Genomic DNA, 21,545 nt, shown 5'->3' on the forward strand with positions numbered 1-21,545 from the left:
TATTAATGTTATGATCCCCAATTTCCCAAACACTTTACTTTAGATGTTAAAAACAACTTGACTAAAAACTTACATACCTTGTTATATTTTAAAATAGTATAGTTTTAACAGAGTATAGATGTCTTACCACTAAGTCTTCACAACTTTTATCAATTGGAAGTAAGTTCTTCATAAGTTCCACATTCTCCCGCAAATGTTTTAATTCAAAAGCATGTTGTCTCATACAAGTGTCCAGGGATACACTGAATTCCTGAATTAGTTTCTCGACTGTTTTAGAGGAGGGTGCTTGGGGTGTCAACTTGGTCACTGCAGCCATAATCCAGGCTTTCGTTTCTGAAGTGGTAGATTTATTCATAAGCAACCTGTAGAGCTTTGTTATAACGATGTCTGGTGTTCCTTTATCTAAAAGGTAGGAATATTCCCCTAATACCTGTGAGTAATAAACAAAGAGATGATTACATACATATATCAAGTCATACAGTAAGTTAATCTGTGAAAACTAAACAATAAATACACCTTTCCATACAATTGACTTTATCTACATTAGATACTCTCTAATAGTGAAGGTACTCTGAAGACTGGTTCCACCAGCACATTTTAATGTGGAAATATGCTAAGGAATGGATATCATCAGATATCATCATTTACTACTTAAATATCTTAGTAGTACAACATTACAAGTCTTTCCAGACTAATCAGTTCTGGCTACTGATTTTATCAGCACATTTACATTTCCTTACTATACTAGAATATGTATGTATACATCAACAATCTGTGATTTAACTGGGGCAGACCAGAAATGCAGAGTGCACCTCCTTTATGATTTAAGAGCAGCTGTGGCCAAAAAAAAAAAAAAGTATCACCCTGCAGCCAATATGGCAACAATTCTCTCTGACCCTGGCTAGCCTGGTCCTCAGAAGGATGATGCGTGGTCTGTCACTAAGCCTCTGGTTACACTACACATTGTTTTTATAAGTGATTTAATCCATTCATGGCAGGTAGAATTCCTCCTGGACCAGAACCAACCCTTGAGTTGCCATTTCACTGGTTCAGAGACTACAGAAAATTTGCATATTTCTAATTTAGCACCATCAGGGATAGGTAGAGGAGGAGGATGTGGTAGACAGAAAAATGCAAGAAGGAAGGAAAAAATGGCCTTTTTTCTCCAAGGACTTCTTCCTGCCCATCCCCCCCCAGTTTGGAAAAAAATTTTGTATTTTTTAAACAATTAATAAAAAAGATTTAAAATTAGATGTTTATATATTGTGACTTGACATTTAGTTCCTCAAAACAAATTGTAAAAACTATGCAGTAACTGTGGATAATGTAAAAAATATTAACAAAAATGTGTAATAAAATTATGCAATGAATCAAACTACCAAAAGTTTGCTTGATAGAGCCAGAAAAATGATAAAATTCACCTGGAGAAACAAAAGGACAAGAATCTAAAGGGAAATAACAGAAAAGCAGGAAAGAAGGGGGCCTGGTAATACTAGATCTTAAACGATACCATGAAGAAGTAGCCATCAAAATAATCTGATACTGGGAAGAAATTGTAAATGGAACAGATTAAGCACACACTATGCAGAAGCGAATATGAGCACAGCAAACTAATTTGGCTTTTTTTTTTATAAACCCAAATGTCCCAGCTATTGGGGTAAGAAGTCAATATTTAACAAAAACAATTAGAAAAACTAGAAAGGAGTCTGGCAGAAACCAAGTACAGACCAACCTCTCACACATTATATCAAAATAAGCTTCAAATGGGTCCATGACTTAGACATAAAGGATGACATCATAAACAAAGGAGCAGAAAGGAAATTTCCTGTCAAGGGAAGAGTTCATGAATAAACAAGGGATGAAGAGAATCACAGAAGGTAAAATGGACAATTTTGATTACATAAAATTAAAAAGTTTTTGCACAAACAAAATAAACGCAGCTAAAATTAGAAGAGAAGCAGGTAAATGGGAGGAAATCTTTGCAGCAAGTTTCTCTGATAAAGGTTTCACTGATAAGATATATAGGGAATTGAGTAAAATTTGTAAGAATAAGAGTCTTCCTCAACAGATAAATGGTCAAAGGATATGAACAGATAGTTTACATGAAAAAAAAAAACGCTTCAAATAATAATAAAGAGAAATGCACATTTAAACCACACACACACACACACACACATACACACACACAACCATCTGATTGGCAAAGTTAACAAAAAAGTGCTGTAGAGTTAGGGTTATAGGAAAATAGGTACATTAATGTACTGTTAATGTGAACTAGTCCAGCCATTCTGAAAAGTGATTCAGAACTATGGCCTAAAAGTTGCTAAACCGTATACACCCTTTGACCCAGCAATACCACTATTACACCTATACCCAAAGAGATCAGAGAAAGAGGAGGACCCATGGGGATGAAACTATTTAAAATGGCCCTTTTTGTGATAACAAAGAATTGGAAAATGAAGGAGTCCCCATCAATTGAGGAATGGACAAACAAGTTATAGTATATGGATGTAATGGAATTATCACACAGTTTCAGAGAAAGCTAAAAAGACTTGTATGAAAAGATACTTAGTGAGGTAAGAAGAACCAGGAGAACAACGTATACAGTAACAAAAACATTATAAAGACAAACCTTGAAAAACTTAGAACTCTGACCAATACAACGATCAACCACAATTCCAGAGGACACATGATGAAACATGTTACCCACCTCCTGAGAGAGAGGTGATGGTCCCAAGAGTGCAGATTTAGACTTTTTTTTAATATGGCCAAGCGAGAATTTGTTTTGTTCAACTATAAATAGTTGTAACAAGGGTTTTATCTTTCTTTCTCTTTTAAAGGGAGGAGAGAGAAAGGTGGAAAGGAAAATAAGGCATACAATTTTATTAAAAAAATTTAACTTTAAAAATAAATAAAAATAATGCAATAATTTTTTAAAAAGAAAACCTAATACAATACTAATATATTATAATACATATACATTGAGGATTAGTTGTTTTCATGTTGTGTCAGACCCATAATTTCACAGTGCAGGTAGTTCCCAGTGGGAATCTTTCTTTACTAATGCAAATAAGCAACTTCTCTGTAGAGAAGTTAAAAAGTTGCCTGGGCTTCTCCCTGAAAAAAGAAGTGACTTCCCCAGGATGTTTCATAAGCAAGAATTGCGCCCAAGTTTTCCTAAAACCAAGGCCAGATGATCTTAAACCACTACATCACACTGCCTAACATAGTCATACGAAATCATTAATTAAACAAATAGATGAAAGGTTAAGAACCTTGTCTCAATCTGGACAAACCTTCAGTCTCTAAAAGTTCATGAAGATACCACACATGAAGCATCAGGGGGAAAAAACCCAAAAGTTGGTGTTATTGGTAGCTCAGTTCACTAGACCAGTTAGAGCAGAATTCCAGGTAGCAAAAGTTATAATCCATGAATGAGTTCATTTTTTTTCTCCCTAACTCCACCTTTTTATTTTTCTTCCTCAACTCTGTTCCAAAAATAAGCACATTCCATATCTCCTTGACATCATGGAGGTTACTACATCCATAAAAATAATTTTATTTTACTATAATGTTGATGCTTTCTTCTAAGTTCTGCTCCTCATTTTCCATCTGCTTGGTTTTGACTCCAGGAACATCAATGACTCCTCCAAAATAATCTTATCACCTGAAATTTCATCTTGCAGATTAACTTGTCTACGATACTCAAGTCCTTCTCAGTTCCCTCAGTTGACTCTCCCCTCTGACTGGAGTGTTGGAGGGCAGAGCAATAAACTTCTCCCAAAGCCTTTCTTTAGAAAGGGCTAAGAACTTTCAAAGTAACTCTTCATTTGAGAGGCTCTGCTGGGTTTCAATTCTGAACATCATTTCCCTGCCCCTCACTTTTCAGCTTCTTTTTTTGGTACTGTCTTTCCTTATTAGATTTTAAGTTCCTTGAGGGCAGGGACTGTCTTTTATCCCCCCAGGTCTTAGCAAAATGCCTGGCACTTACCAAACATTTCTTGACTAAGTTCATTTGTTGTCTGCTTTTACAAACAGGTAAAAATTAAAATATACTAGAATTCTAAAGGTTCAGCAACTTATAGCTACCATTTGTAAGAAGAAAAAAATATAAAAGTAAATTCAATGAACAGATTTGTAATTATCTAGGCAAGCTATACTTTTAAATTTAGTATACAAAACATTTTATGAAAAAAATTTAAGTGATCTGAAATCTGTAAGCAATACTAAAATGATATGCATTGTATGTATTTTCTATTTTTTTTAAATGGTCATTTTCCTCTTCTCCCCCTTCATAATTATCTCTATGGCTTCAAAAATCTCCAAAAATGTTTATATCTCACTCTGATACATACAAGATTAAGTATAATAATGATCTATAAAAATACATACCCTGAAACATCCATAAGACAGGTACCTATACACAAATGAACACAGATGCAGAAATTCAAACACCTATAAATAACTATATACACAATTCCATAGACTAGAGGTGTCAAACTTGCCTGCCTGCAAAAATCCAAGTACTGGGCCAGGACCAGATCAATATGCAGCCCACAGGGATCTCTTTCTATTTAAGTTTGACACCACTGATATAACAAAAAGAAAATAGAAACACAAATATACATATATATACATATTCATATGAGATAGTTCAGGAATTGGCAGGAGAGAGAAAGAAGTGAATGGAGAGATATGTGGTAGGCAGTGAGAGTAGGAAAAAAATGGAATGATACCTGAAAGTAGTACAACATTGAAATCAATAGAACAATATATGAGGCTATCACTACACAGTTGCTGTGTTTGTCCTTCATTCTTGAGGAAGACCATGACATCAGGGAGATGATGACATGACTTGCAGTGGACTTTGACTTGAGTGAGGGAGGGCTGTGCAAGGTCACCAGCCCCACTTTCTGCACTAGAGCCATCTGGGTCCTGTAGCCAGATATTCATCAGAGTGACTACAGATGGCCCAGGATGCAATGGGAGACCCTGGCCCTTTCAGGCTAAGGTCTTTTCGGATTCTCACTTTGAGTGAGGTAACGCCCATTCAGTGAAAAGGCCTCTTTAAGAAATGAGTCAAGGGATGGCCTCTCTAATAAAAAGAAAAAATGAAACTAGCTTAAGACCCTTGCATTTACCCTGGGCTAGGAGAGCCCAAAAAAATAGCCATTAAGTGGTGCTTGGGTAGGAACGTGTTGTCCAATCTAGGAGCTCCAGAGTGAAATGGGTTAAAGGTTTTGTCTTTCAGAAAGAAATCTAGCCAGTAAACCCCAAGTTAAGTAGGCAGTTTTCAGCCATCAAAATTTACCTTCCTTTAGAGAAGACAGGGACAGGGTGAGCTGAGTTACCCAACTGGCTGGGTCCCCATTCAGGCAGCTTGGACTACTCACAGGTTGTGTTTGTTCTTCGTTCTCAGAGGACCATGACATCAAGGAATAAATAACATAACTTGCAGTTGACTTTGATTTGTGTGAGAGAGGGCTATGCAAGGTCATCAGCCAAACTTTCTCCTCTAGAGCCATCTGGGTCCAGTAGCCAGATATGGATTAGAGATGGACCAGGATGCAGTGGGAGACCCTGGCCCTAAGGTCTTTTCAGATTCTCACTTTGAGTGAGGTAATGCCCATTCAGTGAATAGGCCTCTTCAAGAAGTGAGTCGAGGGATGGCCTCTTTGACTACATAGTTACCATAATAACCAATCCTATAAAATTGTAAGATTAACCAGGGTATTCTATAATGTACTTTGCTCACCCAGCTCATGACCTGCAGAAATCTCTGTGGATAAAATGCATGTTCTATCTCTAGCAAGCTGAGATAAGACTGGACTGCATAGAGTCTTAGCTGTTTGTCTTCATTTTCATCATCAAAACCTATAGAGAAATAATACACCATTTATATTACCACTGAACCATATGTGGAAGCTGTAATGAAATATATTTCATTTTTAATTTCTTTCTTTATAGAAAATTTACCAACCTTCTGCCAGCAGTCTCAAAAAATTGTTAGGGATATCAGGATGCATCACATCTCCTCCCACTGAAAATACAGCATTCATCGTCTGGATAAACCATTCATTATCAGGAGCATATGTAGCCATAATGTTAAGAAAATGTGTATTTCACAACACTACTTACTGAAATTATCTTTTCTTCTGGAATCTTTTCAAAAAAACCTGATTATATTTGTTAGCAGCTTTATGTTTAAACTCAAGAGAAAATTTCAAACACAAACTCTAAGTTAGTGTTCCAGTACCTAACATAGTTCCTTCCACACAAAAAGTACTCAATTATACATGTTGAACTTAAAAAATGAGTAAAACGGATTCATTACCTGAAGATTTAAAGATTAAGTCCCATGCATATCATAAAGGCCAAATACTAAAGCCTATGTAAACTCAAATACATAACTGATTTAGGTACATACCTACTCAGTCCTATAGAGTCTTTTCATTCACCTTTTTCCTTTTAGATTTAAAATAATTTCTACTTTGAAAATAATAGAATCGCCTGTGTTCTAGTAACAGGTAAAACAGTCCCACTACTGAAATTTCAGAAGAAAAATGTAAGGCGGGAAAAGAGGAATCATGTTCCAAATGGAATGTTATTATGACAAATGCCAGCATAAAAATTATGGTAGCTAAGGATTATCCTAATGGAGAGGATTCTTCCTGGTCTCATGGTAAATGGGAATTTTGTCTGGTGGATTTAAGAAAAAGAAAAATGAAAGACAGAATAAGATCAGCTTAAATTCATGTTGAAAATCTTTGAGCCTAATATTATTCACTGACAGAGATGATTGAGGAGAGGGTGCATCATTCAAAAAAGCCTTGTTTTCCTGCCCTTGCCAGCAAAAAATCCTTGAAAACCAAAAAATAAAGGTTACTATTGGCAACCTGAACTTTAAATATGTCCACAACCACTTAAGTATCTGTACTTCAGTTCTAAGAGAAAATGTCTAGTCACTCTAAATCTAAAGGTAATATGTAGCTCATCCCCCTCCCCCAAAAAGGATATTTCTCAGCCAGCTCAGCTATTTTGCCAACTAAACTGATGATGATATATTCTTCTTTGCTCTGCTGCAAATATTCAAGCATTTTCTGGACAATAACACTTACATTCTGTGCATTAGTAATTCTATAAAGAAGTTCCAATGTCTATTTAAAGAAAGGAAATAAAAATATTACCAAACTATTCATAATTATATCCCTTATAAGCAGACAATTAGCACACTGGACTATTAAAATTAATCAGATCATATCAGTTTGTAAGACAGTTAAGTCAATTTTGCCTTTGTGTGGATAATCTAATTTTTTGGATTATCCACAAATTCTCCAATAAGTTCTGGGCTCTCAGATAACATATTCAACAAATGTATACTAACTTGTAATAGTCTAAGCAAAACATAATTAGAAAGCTAACAATGTTGCCAAAACATTTAAATACATGCGTGGTGTACATAAGCTGTACTGCATTTTAATAATCCATGCCATATCACCTCTCTATTGGTAACTGGTATCTGAGAACATCTTGGTACACATAATTTAGAGCAGAAGTTTCTAAGCTAAAGTCATTAAAAATTCTAAAAAGAAAAAAGTGCAAAATTTTAAGATTCTTCCAAAAGACAGCTCTACCCTGAATTTTATTTTTACATGTATGTGTTTGGCAACCTAAATAATAAATTTACTATAGGAACAGTACTGCCTCTTACCTTCTCATGGCACTTAAAAATTATACTTCCTGAGAGAATGGAAACTAAGTATGCTTGAAGAAGATAATTAGAAAGACAAATAATTTTCTCCTCCTCCCCAAAGAAGATATACTATATAGCCTCTTGTTCTAGAAGGATCAGGCTAAGTAAATACTAAGACTTATATCCACAGCCAAAAAAGTACCAAGAAAGTAGTTTCCTGGCTACAGTACTTCCTCACTGATGTTTGACCTTCCTGACCCAATATAATAATGTGAGATGAGCCCATGGTCCAAAGCTCTCCACTAGTACAGGAAACATTGGGCAACTTTCCCAGGTCCTGAGAAGGGCTTTCTAACCCAGCAAAGTTCCCAGAAAGCAGCATAAGACCAAAATACCATTGGACTATTCCCAGGGTAGTAGTTCTCTTATTTTAGGAAGTCATTATTAGCCCCAACAATCTCTGTGGAAACCAGTCTATTTACTTACTCATAAGAGAATGTGCACATACCCCACTTGCCTATCTTGTCAAAACTAACCTTTTTAGGTATTTCTTATATGGTTAAGTATTTTTAATCCTCATCACCATCACTTCTAGTAGGACATAAATCTTCTAAAAATTTTAATTGGGTGATATTTTTGTGTGTGTGCAATTACTATGAGAATACTAACTGCACATTAAGCCACCTAATCTATGGCACCTTGATGTACTGAGTACATTAGATATATGTTATTAAAGATCTACAATTAGATAAATAAGAGACATATTTAATGTGCACCAAATTTGTTCCCTGCTTTAACCACCTTTTTAGTTTGGCATTCGAGTTTTCCCTCTGACTCTCATTTTAAAGTGAGAGTCCAGTATCTAAATGTCACTGGAAAATATGATGAAAATTAGTCATTGGACAATTTTTTTTCAACTATTCAACTATAAAAAGTAAACTTAACTCCCAGATTGCTCTCTTGGAGAGAGCTTGCCTTATCTTGAGTAGGTGGGACTGGGAGTGCCATTTATTATTATTCTTAGTTTGCCTTTCTATAAAACATGGCCAACATGCAGAAACCAACCCATTTTGCAAATAGACTACCCTATCTGAAAACTGGCAAGAACCATCCCAAAAATTGAGCAGATAAGAATATAAAGATGAAAAAAGGGAAACTTTGTTTTTGAGAAATCTTTTTATTTGTTCAAAAATAAGGTCTTTAACTCAAAATATCTAATACCTCTTTGTTAATCATATCAAATTATTAAAAAATAAATAAATGAATAGTTTTTAAAACCTTTTAAATGAACTTGCTATTTAATCAGAAGTTTTGGCTCTTTTTTCTTCCCCATCAAAACTTAGTTTTAAAAGTTAGTAAACAAGTTTTTCTCTATATGTGGCCTAGTAGCACCTACAAACCTGCAGAAAACCGCCCATTTGCAGGTTGAATAGTTTCTGCATATAGGTCTAAACACACATATATAAAGACATACACATATTATATATACATATATATGTACACACATATATACATGCATATTTGAAAGCACTTTTACATAGTGCATAGATAAAGGGGAAATAAAAATATACACCTTCCTTCCAAGGAGTTCAAATCACTTTATGGATATTTTAATTTGTTCTCTCAACATCCCTGTTTAAGAAGTCAGGCAAAGATTAACCTCTTTCACAAATGAAAAACTGGACTGCAGAATAATGAAATTCTTTAACCTAGATTACACTACAAATCCATGGCAGAGGTAGGATATCCTAACTATTAAACCAGTGCTCTTACCAAAAAAGGGGACCTATGTCAAAATTAACCCAACAGATAACTGTATCTTATCATTCAAAAGAATAATTCAATTACACTCCAGTTGCCACTGTTGCATTTATTTTTTTTGGAAATGTTCCTTTATCGAATGAAAAGGAAAAACATTAATGCCCAATGCCATTACTGAATGCTCAAAGGTCTGAATTTTTTCCCAGCATTTGAATAACAATGAAAAAAGCTAAAGATATGGTAAGACCTCACAAACACTACTCAAAATACCAATTTACCTCTCTTTTAATAATGGGATCAGGATGGTCTAAGCATTCAATTATTGTCATCTGGTGCTGAAGTGCCAGATTGGGATCCTGCTGGATAACATAGGTAAGAGCCTTTAGTCCTAGAAAAAAAGTTACAATCTACAAAGTGATTTGAAACAAATGTATACAAAATTTTACAGACTTTTTCAAAAGTACTGTTGAAGTAATTAACAGTCTTACCTAAATATTTGAGATTTATTTTAGGAGACAAAACAAATTTTCCAATGCATCTAGCAGCCTTCTCAAGCAATTCAGGTTTAGGATAGATGGTATAAATTGTCTGGACACATTCAAATAAAATAGCTAGAAGAAGATAATCAGATGACAAATATTTTTTTCAAAATAATAATTATAAGAACATATTTATGTAGTACACATATAAAGGCTATTAATCAAACTGATGGAAGGTTAGACTTTTATCTATTAGAAAAAATGTGACTGATAGATTATCAAAGAAATATGTCACTATTTTCAGTTACATACTCAGCATCAAAAAGACTTGGGTTCAAGTCCAACTGCTAACACCTACTGGCTCTATGACCTTGGGCAAGGTACCTGACCTCTCAGGAGCCCAGGCAACCCTCTCTCTCAGACTGTAAGTTGCAGAGTAGCTTTTCAATCTGCATTAGAAAAAGGTTTCTCACTGAGAGATCCCTACAACAGCAAAATCAGATATAGACTATCCCTATCTCCCCCCAAAAAACTTCAATGTTCCAAGGATCTATAATTTTATCACTAGGGTTACTCTGTGCGTAGATACAGGCTACCAACTGCTCTGTAATTTAATTCGAAAATTCTGATGATCAAAAAATTCATCACCTTGTGGTGATGAGGAACAGCACAAAGTCAACAAAAATACAGAATCCATCACCATCAATCAATTATATACAATCACTAAAATTAGGTGAACATTATACTTACTAAGTGGTCTCAAGGGTTTGCAAAATTACTATCAAAAATTTTTTAACTATAAAAAATTACCATAAATTGAACTTTTTAACTAACATGCCAAAACTTGACCAATTGAATGCAGTCTCCTCAAAAGAGGTACCTATATTAAAAGCCTTATTCCAATTATGCTGCCACTACTCGAAATATTTTTGGAACTCTTCTTTTGTACTGCCTCCAGGTTCTAACACATTCTTTTAACTACAGTATGATTAATCCCATGGTACCAAATCTTTATTCCCTGAGAGCGGATTAATTTCTAGGAACAGGCAAAAGTTATTCAGAGCTATGTCCAGTGAAGATTTTGCATGATGATTCTGGAGTCTGGGTCACAATTAGTTTCACAGAAAGTTCACTGTGAGCCGAAGCATTATTACAGCAAAGAAAAAATCATAATCTTTTATACAGTAAAGAGTCTTTCAAATGCTTTGGAATTCTATATAACAAGCATGACCTGATCTTGTGGAATAATAATATTAATAATGAGTCATTATTAATATTATTATTACAACGCATCTCACATTTCCATCAAGTTTTACAGCTCACAAAGTACTTACAAATATAATAATTTTATCTCATGAACAAATTAACATCATCTTTACTTTTGACTTTCTGATGCACAAGCTTTTTCTGTTCACAGACCTTGAACTTTTGCAGATCAAACCAGTCATGTCATGTTTTAATCACCAGCTACAATTTCCTCAAAAATGCATTATTTTTGTCCATCTTCCTTAAAAGATCAAACTAAGACTTTGCTGTTTCTGTTCATCACTCAAAACACATGGCCATAATCTTTCTAGAAACTTACCTTATGCCCAAATTTTATAATTAATTCATTCAACAAATACTAAGTCACCAATATGTGCAAAGTACTATAGAGTATAAAAAGAATAGTAAGACATGATTCATGTCCTTTCAGAGTACAATAGAGAAAACAAAAAAATGAGTTTGTCTCTTTATCAAATTTAGTTCTTCAGTCACAATTGCCACAGTTAATAATCTATTCGAACAAATCTATGGCCCTTTCAACATGTTTTGGACCTGGGGGCAATAGGGAAGAGAACCACAATGATGTGAAAATTGGAAAATTTCTCCCAACCACTCAGAGAATGGTAACATTTCATTCTAAAATAGCATGGCTATTTTTCCCTATTTTAATGGGTTTTTTTTTCAGCAACTGAAAAGTCCTAAAAGACTATCAACTCACAGAGCCTATTGATTATCAGCAGCAAAATAAATTAATGTATGTGTAATCCATTTAAACATTTTACTATCTATTCATAAATTGGCATGCTTTTATTCTGTGTCTATTCAAATCACTGTCTGCCTGAGAATCTTCTAAAAGAAGATCTGTATAATTATCTAGTATGGTACTGGTTTGTATGATTTGTATAATTATCTAGTATGGTACTGATTTGTATGATTATCTAATATGGTACTGTTTTGTATGATTTGTATAATTACCTAGTATGGTACTGGTTTGTATGATTATCTAGTATGGTACTGGTTTGTATGATTTGTATAATTATCTAGTATGGTACTGGTTTGTATGATTATCTAGTATGGTACTGGTTTGTATGATTTGTATAATTATCTAGTATGGTACTGGTTTGTACGATTATCTGGTATGGTACTATATCCAATTATGTGCTTAATAAATGCTTTAATGAAGAGATGATAAATACTGTAATAGATTTCATAGGATCACATGGATCTAGAGTTGGAAGGGACCTTAGAGGTTATCACATCCAAACCCTTCATTTTACAGATGGGGACACTAAGGCCCAGAGAGGATAAGTGATTTGCCTAAGGTCACTCAGGAAATAAGTGGAAGAGGGGGATTCAAACTCTTGTCCTGTGACTCCAACTTCAGTGCTCTTTCCATTGTACTAAATGGCCTGCCATATATTCTCTTAAATATTCAGTGTTCATATTTACCAAGGAATTGCTCAAAAAAGTTACATTTTTGGTCAAAGCAACTCATGGAACTATGTGTTAAAGCATGGAGGGGCCTGTACTCTACATCAGTGAAAGGATTCACACCACTGAAACCATAAACCTTTTAAAGTGTGTAGCTTCCTGACATCTTTCTATCTTGTCATAACATTCTGAATTCCTAAAAAGCTTCTGTTTAAATTATTATTCTGTCAGTTGTGATACATAAAAAGTTCAAGAAACATAGTTTCTGGGTAATCATTTTATCATTAATAATGCTAGCACATTATTAATAAAAGGGATGGCCATCTCTCTCAGACCAAAGGCGAATCATGTTGGTGGGCTCAAGTTTATATACCCTTAGAAGAGAGTGCATTCCTGAGAGTGGCAGTCAACTCTGATTGGTTAACAAGTGATAGATCATGAACATTATAATGAGAGGTGGACCTATTCTAATGAGGGGCTTGGAGGGGACTTGACTTTGATAACTCATTTACTTCCAAGTCACCCCCAGCTAGGGGAAATCTAGACAAAGATATCCCCTATATTCCCCAAACAATGGGCCAGAGTTTCACCTTAGATTAAATTCCTTGAAAGGTTAGGTGGGATAGCAGTACTTAGACTAAGGAGAATGTTAATCCTTTCCACTATTATCAGTCCTGTCATTCAGAAGCTAACCCTTGAAATGAGGACTTAAAAAAAGGGGGAAAACTCTGGATCTCCCCAAATCATTGGTTATCAATAACCATTTCTCTCAAAGTTGCTTAAGTGCCGCAACTCTGTGGCTCTTCATTTTTATATCCCCAAAACATAGAACAAATGTGCTTTGCACACTATAGGCACTTAATAAGTGTTTGTTGAATTAAAAGTAAAATCTATGGCATTTAATGCATAGCTATAGTATTAAGAGACACATCTGGCTTCTATTATATTATGTTACTAAAAGTTACCTCATATTTACCTACCATATGTGATATTGTGACTTAACTCAGCTCTTCTTAAGGACTCATCAAGAACATCATATGTTAATTCACTTGTCCTGTTTAAAAAAAATTATTTACAGTAGAATATAAAGGCTCTAACCAATAAAACATAGCTTTAAAACTACAGAAAAAAATTTAAAACGCTAACTAAGGTTTTCCCTCTCTAGGCCAATAACCTGATTTGCAGAGCCTGGACTAGATGATCTCCAAAGTCTTTTTTAATTCTAACATTGTACAAATCAATGAATTCCTTGGGTTCCTTTTTGTTTTTTGTTTTTTTTAATAAAAACAAGCTCTGTTTCAATCAGCAAAAACTCAATGTTTCTAAGTTTCTGTTTTAATGTAATTTTCATTCATTCTTTATTATGTATAGATTAGATTTACTGTTTCATCAATATTGACTAGTGGATAAAACGGATTACATAATCTTTAATATTCCATTTAACTACTAAATCAAGTTTTTTATCTGGTGTCAATATTTTGATAACTTTGTAAAAAAATCACTCTAGATTTTATGCAAAACCTTATTTAAACTTTATTGTAAGCTTATTGGAATCAGTCTGGACAGGGTTCAATTTGGATGTATGATAATTTAGATGTCTTGAGACACTGCCCTTTTCCCTACCAGCAGCTAGGTATTAGCTAAAGACTTTTTATCTAACATGGTTATTCTAAAGGTGTTGCTGTTGAGTTTCTGCAATTATCTTCTATTGAATCAATAGATCCACACCTCTCCTGTGACTTTATGATCAAAGTTCTGCTGTCCTCCACCCTGGTCAGACCACATCCAAAGTATTGTGATCAGTTCTGGGCACAGCATTTTAGGAAGGACGTTAACAAACCAGAGGGTCCTCCAAAGAAAGGTAACCGGAATGATGAAATAACTGAAGAAGATACCAAATGAGGATCTAATGAAGAACTAGAAATGTTTACTGCAAAGAAGAGAAGATAGAGAATGTGGAGAGGAGAGGAAGCCAGCTCTCTTCAAGTAACTGAAGAGCTGTCATTGAAAGAGGGGTTAGACTCCTTCATGGCCCTAGAAGCTATAAATAGAAGCAACAGGTAGACATTACAAAGAGGTAGATTCAGGCTCCATAGAAAGAAACACTTCTAATGATGAGAGCTGTCTCAAAACATAATGGGCTTCCTCAGACAACAGTTGGCTCTCCCCAATTAAAAATCTTCCATTGAAGGCTGGACAACCACTACTTGGGAAGGTAAGGAGATCTTTGTTCAGGAACATGGCAGATTAGATGGCTTCTGACCAACCTTTCAACTCTGAGATTCTGTAAAAGGAATCTGTTCCAGGCAACGGACCAGAGACAAAGGACTATCTTCTCATGTTCTGCTAATTCAATAATGCAGAAATTTAGTAGAAATATGGCATGCTGACAAATGAATATTATCTTGTGCAGAGAGAAGGATTCCACAGAAAAATGGTTCAGATAAATAAGAGATCCAGAGTCACTGACAAAAAGTGGGTAAACTAAGTCAAGTCACACCGTACCAAGCAGAGGTTTCACACCTAAGAATCTCTTTGAAAAGAAAAAAATCCATAGGTATGTCCTGAAAAGTGATATTCATAGGCCACATTCATTTTATACAAGTCAGATTTAGAAAGAAAATTTACTCAGACTAATAAGGCATTGAAATTAGAGTCACATCTACCTTAAGAAATAACCTATTTTTCATAGTTTTAAAAAACACATGAAAAAAAAGTTCACGTTCAATTGGATTTTTCTCAATTCTACCTTGTGACTGGCATACACATTTCTAAATAGTAAATAACCACATGACATTAGAAGTAAGTGTGCAGGTATAAGTTTAAAACACACATAAACATCTTAAACAGATGTTGTCTATTACGGAGCATTAAAATTGCTACATTTCTCCTAATTACTATAGAATTTATCTTGTGATTTTATTATCTAATAATCTGGTGGTACCACAGGTCAAATCATATATTCTAAGCCAGGGGTTGGCAAAGTACGGTCCACTGACTATTTTTGTACACCCCTTCTAGCCAAAAGTAGTTTTTACATTTTTAAATACAATTAAAACTAAATGTAAAAACCATTTTTCATTCACAGATCAAAAACAGGGAGCAGGATTTGGCCCTCTCACCCTAGTTTGCTGAACCCTACCATAAACAATATTCACACAAAATAAAATCCTAGCATCACATGGTTTGTAAGGAAGGTTGTTAATGCCAGAGTAATCAAGGGGTTCTACTATAATTCTTATTAAGTTTGATACAACAAATACCTAAGTTATTCCTTCAATAATAACTTAGAAGTCTGCTAACTGAAATAACCACTATTTTCACACTATATTTATACCTTGAGGGCATGAAACACCTTTACAGAGTTTCTTAAGTTTATGGCAGAAATATTTAATGTGCTTGTCTGCCCTATCAACTTTAGTTTCCACCTCAAAGAAACATTAGGTGTTAACATCACTGATGTAGGGAAAAAAATACAATAATATAAAGACAACCTCTTCCTGGGCCTTCCTATAGGATATTTAGTGAAGACATTCCTTAAGCAGTGGACTAGAGAGAGGCTAAGAACATAAGTTCATATGCCCTTATGCAAAATGGTTTTTACCTTTGGAAGAAAAACTTTAAATTAATTAACAATTATTTATTAGACACCCATTACGGGCAAGGCAATATCCTAAGCACTGTGGAGGATATTAAGAAATTTAAGCAGAAGAAGCTTTGCCCTTAAACAGCTTAGAGTATTGTATACTTAGAGAACTCTGATTTATACCCATGAAACACCAACTAACAACAAAGCAGTATATGATAAGTGCCAAATAAATAATACAAACATTAAGTGCCACTGGAATCCAAAATAAGTTTTCATAGAATCAAAGAGATCACTTTAGGTGGAACTAAGATTTAAGATAGGCCTTTGAAGGCAGACAGAATTTGGACAAGCAGAAAAGGAAAAAAGAGAACAAAAGTGATAATGAAGTACCTGAAGGAATATGCTCCCCCAGATGGTTCTTTTAACACTATTAAGTCACTGAGGCACCAGGAAAATATGGGCCATTACAAAACTACTACTATGTTTTGAGCTTTATGGTTCTGCTTCTTACTAACATTTAAATGTTAATTGTCATCAATCTTTTGTCATTTATCTTTATCTCCAAAGATATTCTTCCCTCCTCCCCGACCCAGCAAGCCATCCCTTGCTTATTTCTGATTTTTTAAAAATAAAGTCATGTAGAAAAATTTACCTTGGATCATCTTTTCCTAGTAGTCCTAATATCCTCAAGAGCTGAATTTGTAGCCAAGGTGCTGGTACACTGTGGTAATTGAAATCTACTGGGAGTTTTCCTCCCACTACTTGTTTCAAGATTGTTACAAAGCTTCCTGTCAAGTCCTTATATGCAGATGGATTCTCCTATATGAAGGGAAGAAAAAAACTTTTAAGCAAAGAATCTCATTAAATACAAAATTAATATAATCCATGTGCCTTGAGTAACTGATCAACTTCATAATTCAAGTTCATACGCCTGAATTTAATATTGCACTAATAAAGCAGTTATTCCAATTTTGCACATCTGATTTCTTCTATAACAACACAAGGAAACAAACAGAGCTCCCAGGACTTCCCTAACTCATGCTGAATCAACCACAGAGACAGCCCGACCAGTTCAGTCAACAGTTCAAAACGCAGTTGGAAGCCTTAGCTATCAGTCATTATAGCAAAACAATATTGACAGAGAACTGGCATATTTAAATTAACAGTAATAATTTGACTTCTGGAAAGCAAATCTAGAGCGGCTCATTCCTTCTGAACTCTATTTGAAAAAGCGATTTAATGTGGCTTTTTCAGCTAAAATTTAAATAGCCACTAACTTAAGGATAAAGCCAATATGGCTGCTTAAATATTCAAGTGTGGTGGGGTCTGGGCAGGCTCTCACTGACAAGGAAACTAGCTGTCACTTTATACAAACCATGCCTAGAGATCATCTAATACATAAAACTGAAGTCAATGTATAATCATTAAATGGTAAACACCAGATGGCTATAACAGAATACAAAGAAAGGTATTTTTTTTTTAAATCTTCCACCACCATAGAAAACAATTAAAAGAATATTTTTGGATTTAGACCTATGATGTTACCAATGTAAGGAGCTACAGGTATAGAAAGTCCTTCCACCAATGCAGATCTGCAACTTGCCTATCCAACTTTTATGATCTTAGACAAGTTCCAGAAGTGCTAAAAGGTTAAATGACTTACCATTGTCAGAAAGCTTGTATTTAGTAGATGGGATATGAAAGCAAGTATTCCTGACTCTCAAAGCAGCACTAACTCCAGCATACTCTGCTGCCTCTCCAAGTACATACCTACTCATAATACATTCCATCCTGAATATTCCAGTCTAACTAGGCAGTATGTATTGCCGCTCCTGGATATAATAAGGCACATTCCAATATTAAAAATTTTGCCTGTAAAATATTAGGTACTGTACATAATTCTTACCTATATAAGAGATCAATTAAACTTCATACTTTGTCTGTACACACACTTTTTAAAGTTATTCTCTACATGCTAGGCTATCGTAGCAATCTACAAGATGCCTAGGGGTCATCTATACCAGGGATATGTACATGGTTGCCACCAGGGCCTCCTACCTTTTTTTCTGAACCTTTCTCCCACCTCCTTCCTTATCCCAAACACCTAGTACATTCATGATGTCCTTTGGTTGTACAAACCATGCAAGAGCACTTGTAGTGTTCTGTTTATAGGAATTCATATTACAATATGAAGAGGACTTAATCTTCTCAGAAGCCTGGTATCTCAAAAGAGGACTTCATTAATCCAAATGTATCTCTAATTAGAACACATATGGAAATTATTTTTTGATCAGGGAGTCTTCAGTGCTCCTTGCCTCTCCAGAGTCACTACCTACCTAGTTTACCTAGTAAGGAGGAAAATAAATGGAATGACTTTCACAGGCAAACATTAACAATAATCTCCATTCTTTCTTACCCTTGCAAGAGGCCCTATACCTCACAGAGCCTGGTAAACAGAGGACCATTAGTAGGGCATACAAGCATGGGTTGGGACAACAAATCTCAAACACTCAAAAGCAGAAAGAAAGTCTGCAAGGGGCAGCTAGGTGGCACAGTGAATAGAGCACCATCCCTGGAGACAGGAGGACCTAAATTCAAATTCAGCGTCAGACACTTAACACTTACTAGCTGTGTGACCCTGGGCAAGTCACTTAACCCCAATTGTCTGGCCAAAAAAAAAAAGTAAGTGCAAATTCTAAAGGCTTTCTTGTGGCCAATAGACATTTCATACTTTACAATGCAATGTTTAGAATTCTAAATCATTATTTAATACTTACATTTTGTAATTTACCTCTGTAATATAGGTGGTATTATCAATTATCTATAAATTAAAAGAATTACACAAAACTTAAAGAAAAATTAAAAATAGCAATAGCTAGAATTAACATAGGACTTTAAGGTTTGCAGAGCACTTTACATATGTTATCTCATGTGAGCCCCACAACAGTCCTGTGAAGTGAGTGCTTCCATTATCCCCATTTTATAGATCAGGAAATGGAGGCTGAGGAAGCTTGAGTGCCACACCCCTAAGGTAAGTGTCTGAGGCTGGACTGGAACTCAGGACTTCCTGAATCCAAGTCCAACACACTAGCCCCAGGACCATCCAAATGCCTAAATGGTTTTAATATTATATTTTAATATAATTCTTTACTAATTAATAATTCCTCATTAAACTAAACAACAAAAAGCTAATCAATTTATGCTGACAACTAATTTTCAACTTACCTTAATCATGCGAAGGTAAATGTGCAGAGAAGCAGCCATGACCCCAACGTCCCTATCACAAAGTGCTTTCCTAAATTTAACATGGATGTGCTGAACTTGATTGGGAGCAATGAGATGGAATTTGTACAAGGCCTGAACAGCTTTTCTTCGTATTATCTCCCTAATGACAAAAAATAAAATTTATCTAAATAAGCTTGATCAAACTTTCAACTACTCCATTAAAAGACTCTTAACATGTACACTGTATCACGCATTCATAGCACTATATCAGACACTGAGAAGGTTACAAAGAACATAAAACCACCTAGACACAAGCATCTGGAAGCTAACAATTCAAACAAATATAGCACCATAGCGAAAACTAGTTTTTAATTTACTATTGCCTCAGGATCAGGACTTCAAAGAGCAGTGATTATGTCAGTGTAGACACATCCTCCAATCATGAAGCTTGTGACTCTTCTATAACCTACTAGGTGGTCTTCAAGAGTTTTTATAGCCAAAAATTTCATCATTCTGTAGCAAATCTGGTGAAGAACATTTGTCACCTGAGTCTTTGATCCCAGTTCCATTTAGATTAACGGAAGAGCATAATAAAGATAATAATAACAATAAAATCGCCATGTACATAGAGCTTTAGGGTTTGCAAAGCACTTTACACTCACTCATTTGATCCTCATAATAGGCCTATGAAGTAACATGACATTATTATTCCCATTTAATAGCTAAGGAAAATAACGTTAAGAGAATGGAAGATGACACACTGCTAGAAAGTGTCTGAGAGAGGATGGGAGTGTACAGACTCTTCACTCAAAGTGGCCCCAAAGTACTAGGCTTACAGAGAAGAAGGCTAAATTGGGGGTCATGAAAAGAAAATTGATGTATTATAAAGAAATGAACTGCAAAACAAATTGTAACTATTAAGATGAGATTAAGGATAAAGTGAAAATAGGAGAGAGTGGACAACAGTGAAGTCCATGCAATGAAGCTCGATTAACAACCAGTCTGTTTGGCCAGTGATACCAAACCAGGCCCTTTGAGCACGGCTGGCCTTAAAGGGGTCTGCCTTTTGATTTGGTTTAGATCTTCAATTATTTCATCCATATAGGCTACTCCCAGAGAGGATACTCCTTTCATCAAGGCAGATCAAAGCAATGTTCTGCAACCCACTGTCTTAGAGTTACTGAAGACACTGAGTCACACAGCAAAGAGTTGTTCAGAGGCAAGACTTGAATCCAGGTCTTCCTGATGCTGAGGACAGCTTTCTATTTAATAGCATGGTACAGTGGAGAGAAAGCTGGCCTTAAAGCCAGGAAACCTGAGTTCAAATCCCACTTGATACACACTGATCATAGGACCATGGTCAAGTCATTTAAACACTTCATGCTCTCTCCAGGTAACTCTCTAAGACCCTAAGTTGAAGAGAAGGAGCTGACACACATTGGTAAAAAGAAATTTCCTTCTCTGGGAATCTCCTGTAGTATTCAAATCACAGTCTAGTCTAGTTGCCCCTATGCCAGGCTGCCTCTCTATTCTAAAGTATCGTACAACAGCACAAAATGTGATGTAGGTGGAGGAAAAGAGCAGGAACTTTCTTATATCAGTGGCTAATAGGCCTTGGACAACAGATCTGGTCCTTAATCCTAAATTCGAGGTCATATTAATTAATATTATTACCAACACATTTTTAGAAAAATATGTTTTCAAAGGGTAAAGACACAAAATCAATCCATTCGGATAAATTTAAAGAGGCAAAAAATGTAAGCCTTAACTCTAAGAAATAACCTCTAATTCAAGAAACCAAAGGACAAATCTGTCACAGGAATAGTGTGGTTCCTAGGAGGTGACAGCACTTCCCTCAGCCCTCTGTGACATCTAGATTTCTTTATCTTGACCAATAGACTAATACAGCAAAAATAATAAAATCTGCCAATATTTTTGTGTAAAATAGGGCAGTCTGTATTCTGACAAAATTGCCAAGCTAGATTACTGGCTAAGATACCTGGTATACTCTTGGCCTCATCCTCTGGGAATAAGAAGGTGCTGACCTATCTTAGCATTAGACAGTGAGTGGTGACTAAGGCTCTCAACACTGCCCAAAACT

At 35.2% G+C, this 21,545-nt stretch overlaps 1 protein-coding gene across 1 annotated transcript in view; it reads right to left on the minus strand.

Annotated features, from left to right (window-relative positions):
* AP4E1 (adaptor related protein complex 4 subunit epsilon 1) overlaps positions 1-21,545 on the minus strand; it is a 78,832-nt gene that overhangs the window by 34,203 nt on the left and 23,084 nt on the right. Inside the window, exons 6-14 of the mRNA XM_036735443.1 lie at positions 19,445-19,604; positions 16,872-17,038; positions 13,611-13,684; positions 9,943-10,065; positions 9,733-9,842; positions 7,018-7,157; positions 5,981-6,093; positions 5,756-5,874; positions 128-430 (exon numbers count right to left, since the gene is read on the minus strand). Coding sequence (XP_036591338.1) covers positions 128-430; positions 5,756-5,874; positions 5,981-6,093; positions 7,018-7,157; positions 9,733-9,842; positions 9,943-10,065; positions 13,611-13,684; positions 16,872-17,038; positions 19,445-19,604 — 1,309 coding nt within the window. The remainder of the gene's footprint in view (positions 1-127; positions 431-5,755; positions 5,875-5,980; positions 6,094-7,017; positions 7,158-9,732; positions 9,843-9,942; positions 10,066-13,610; positions 13,685-16,871; positions 17,039-19,444; positions 19,605-21,545) is intronic.

This window comes from Trichosurus vulpecula, chromosome 8 (genome assembly GCF_011100635.1).
Source record: "Trichosurus vulpecula isolate mTriVul1 chromosome 8, mTriVul1.pri, whole genome shotgun sequence".
Classification (NCBI taxonomy): domain Eukaryota; kingdom Metazoa; phylum Chordata; class Mammalia; order Diprotodontia; family Phalangeridae; genus Trichosurus; species Trichosurus vulpecula.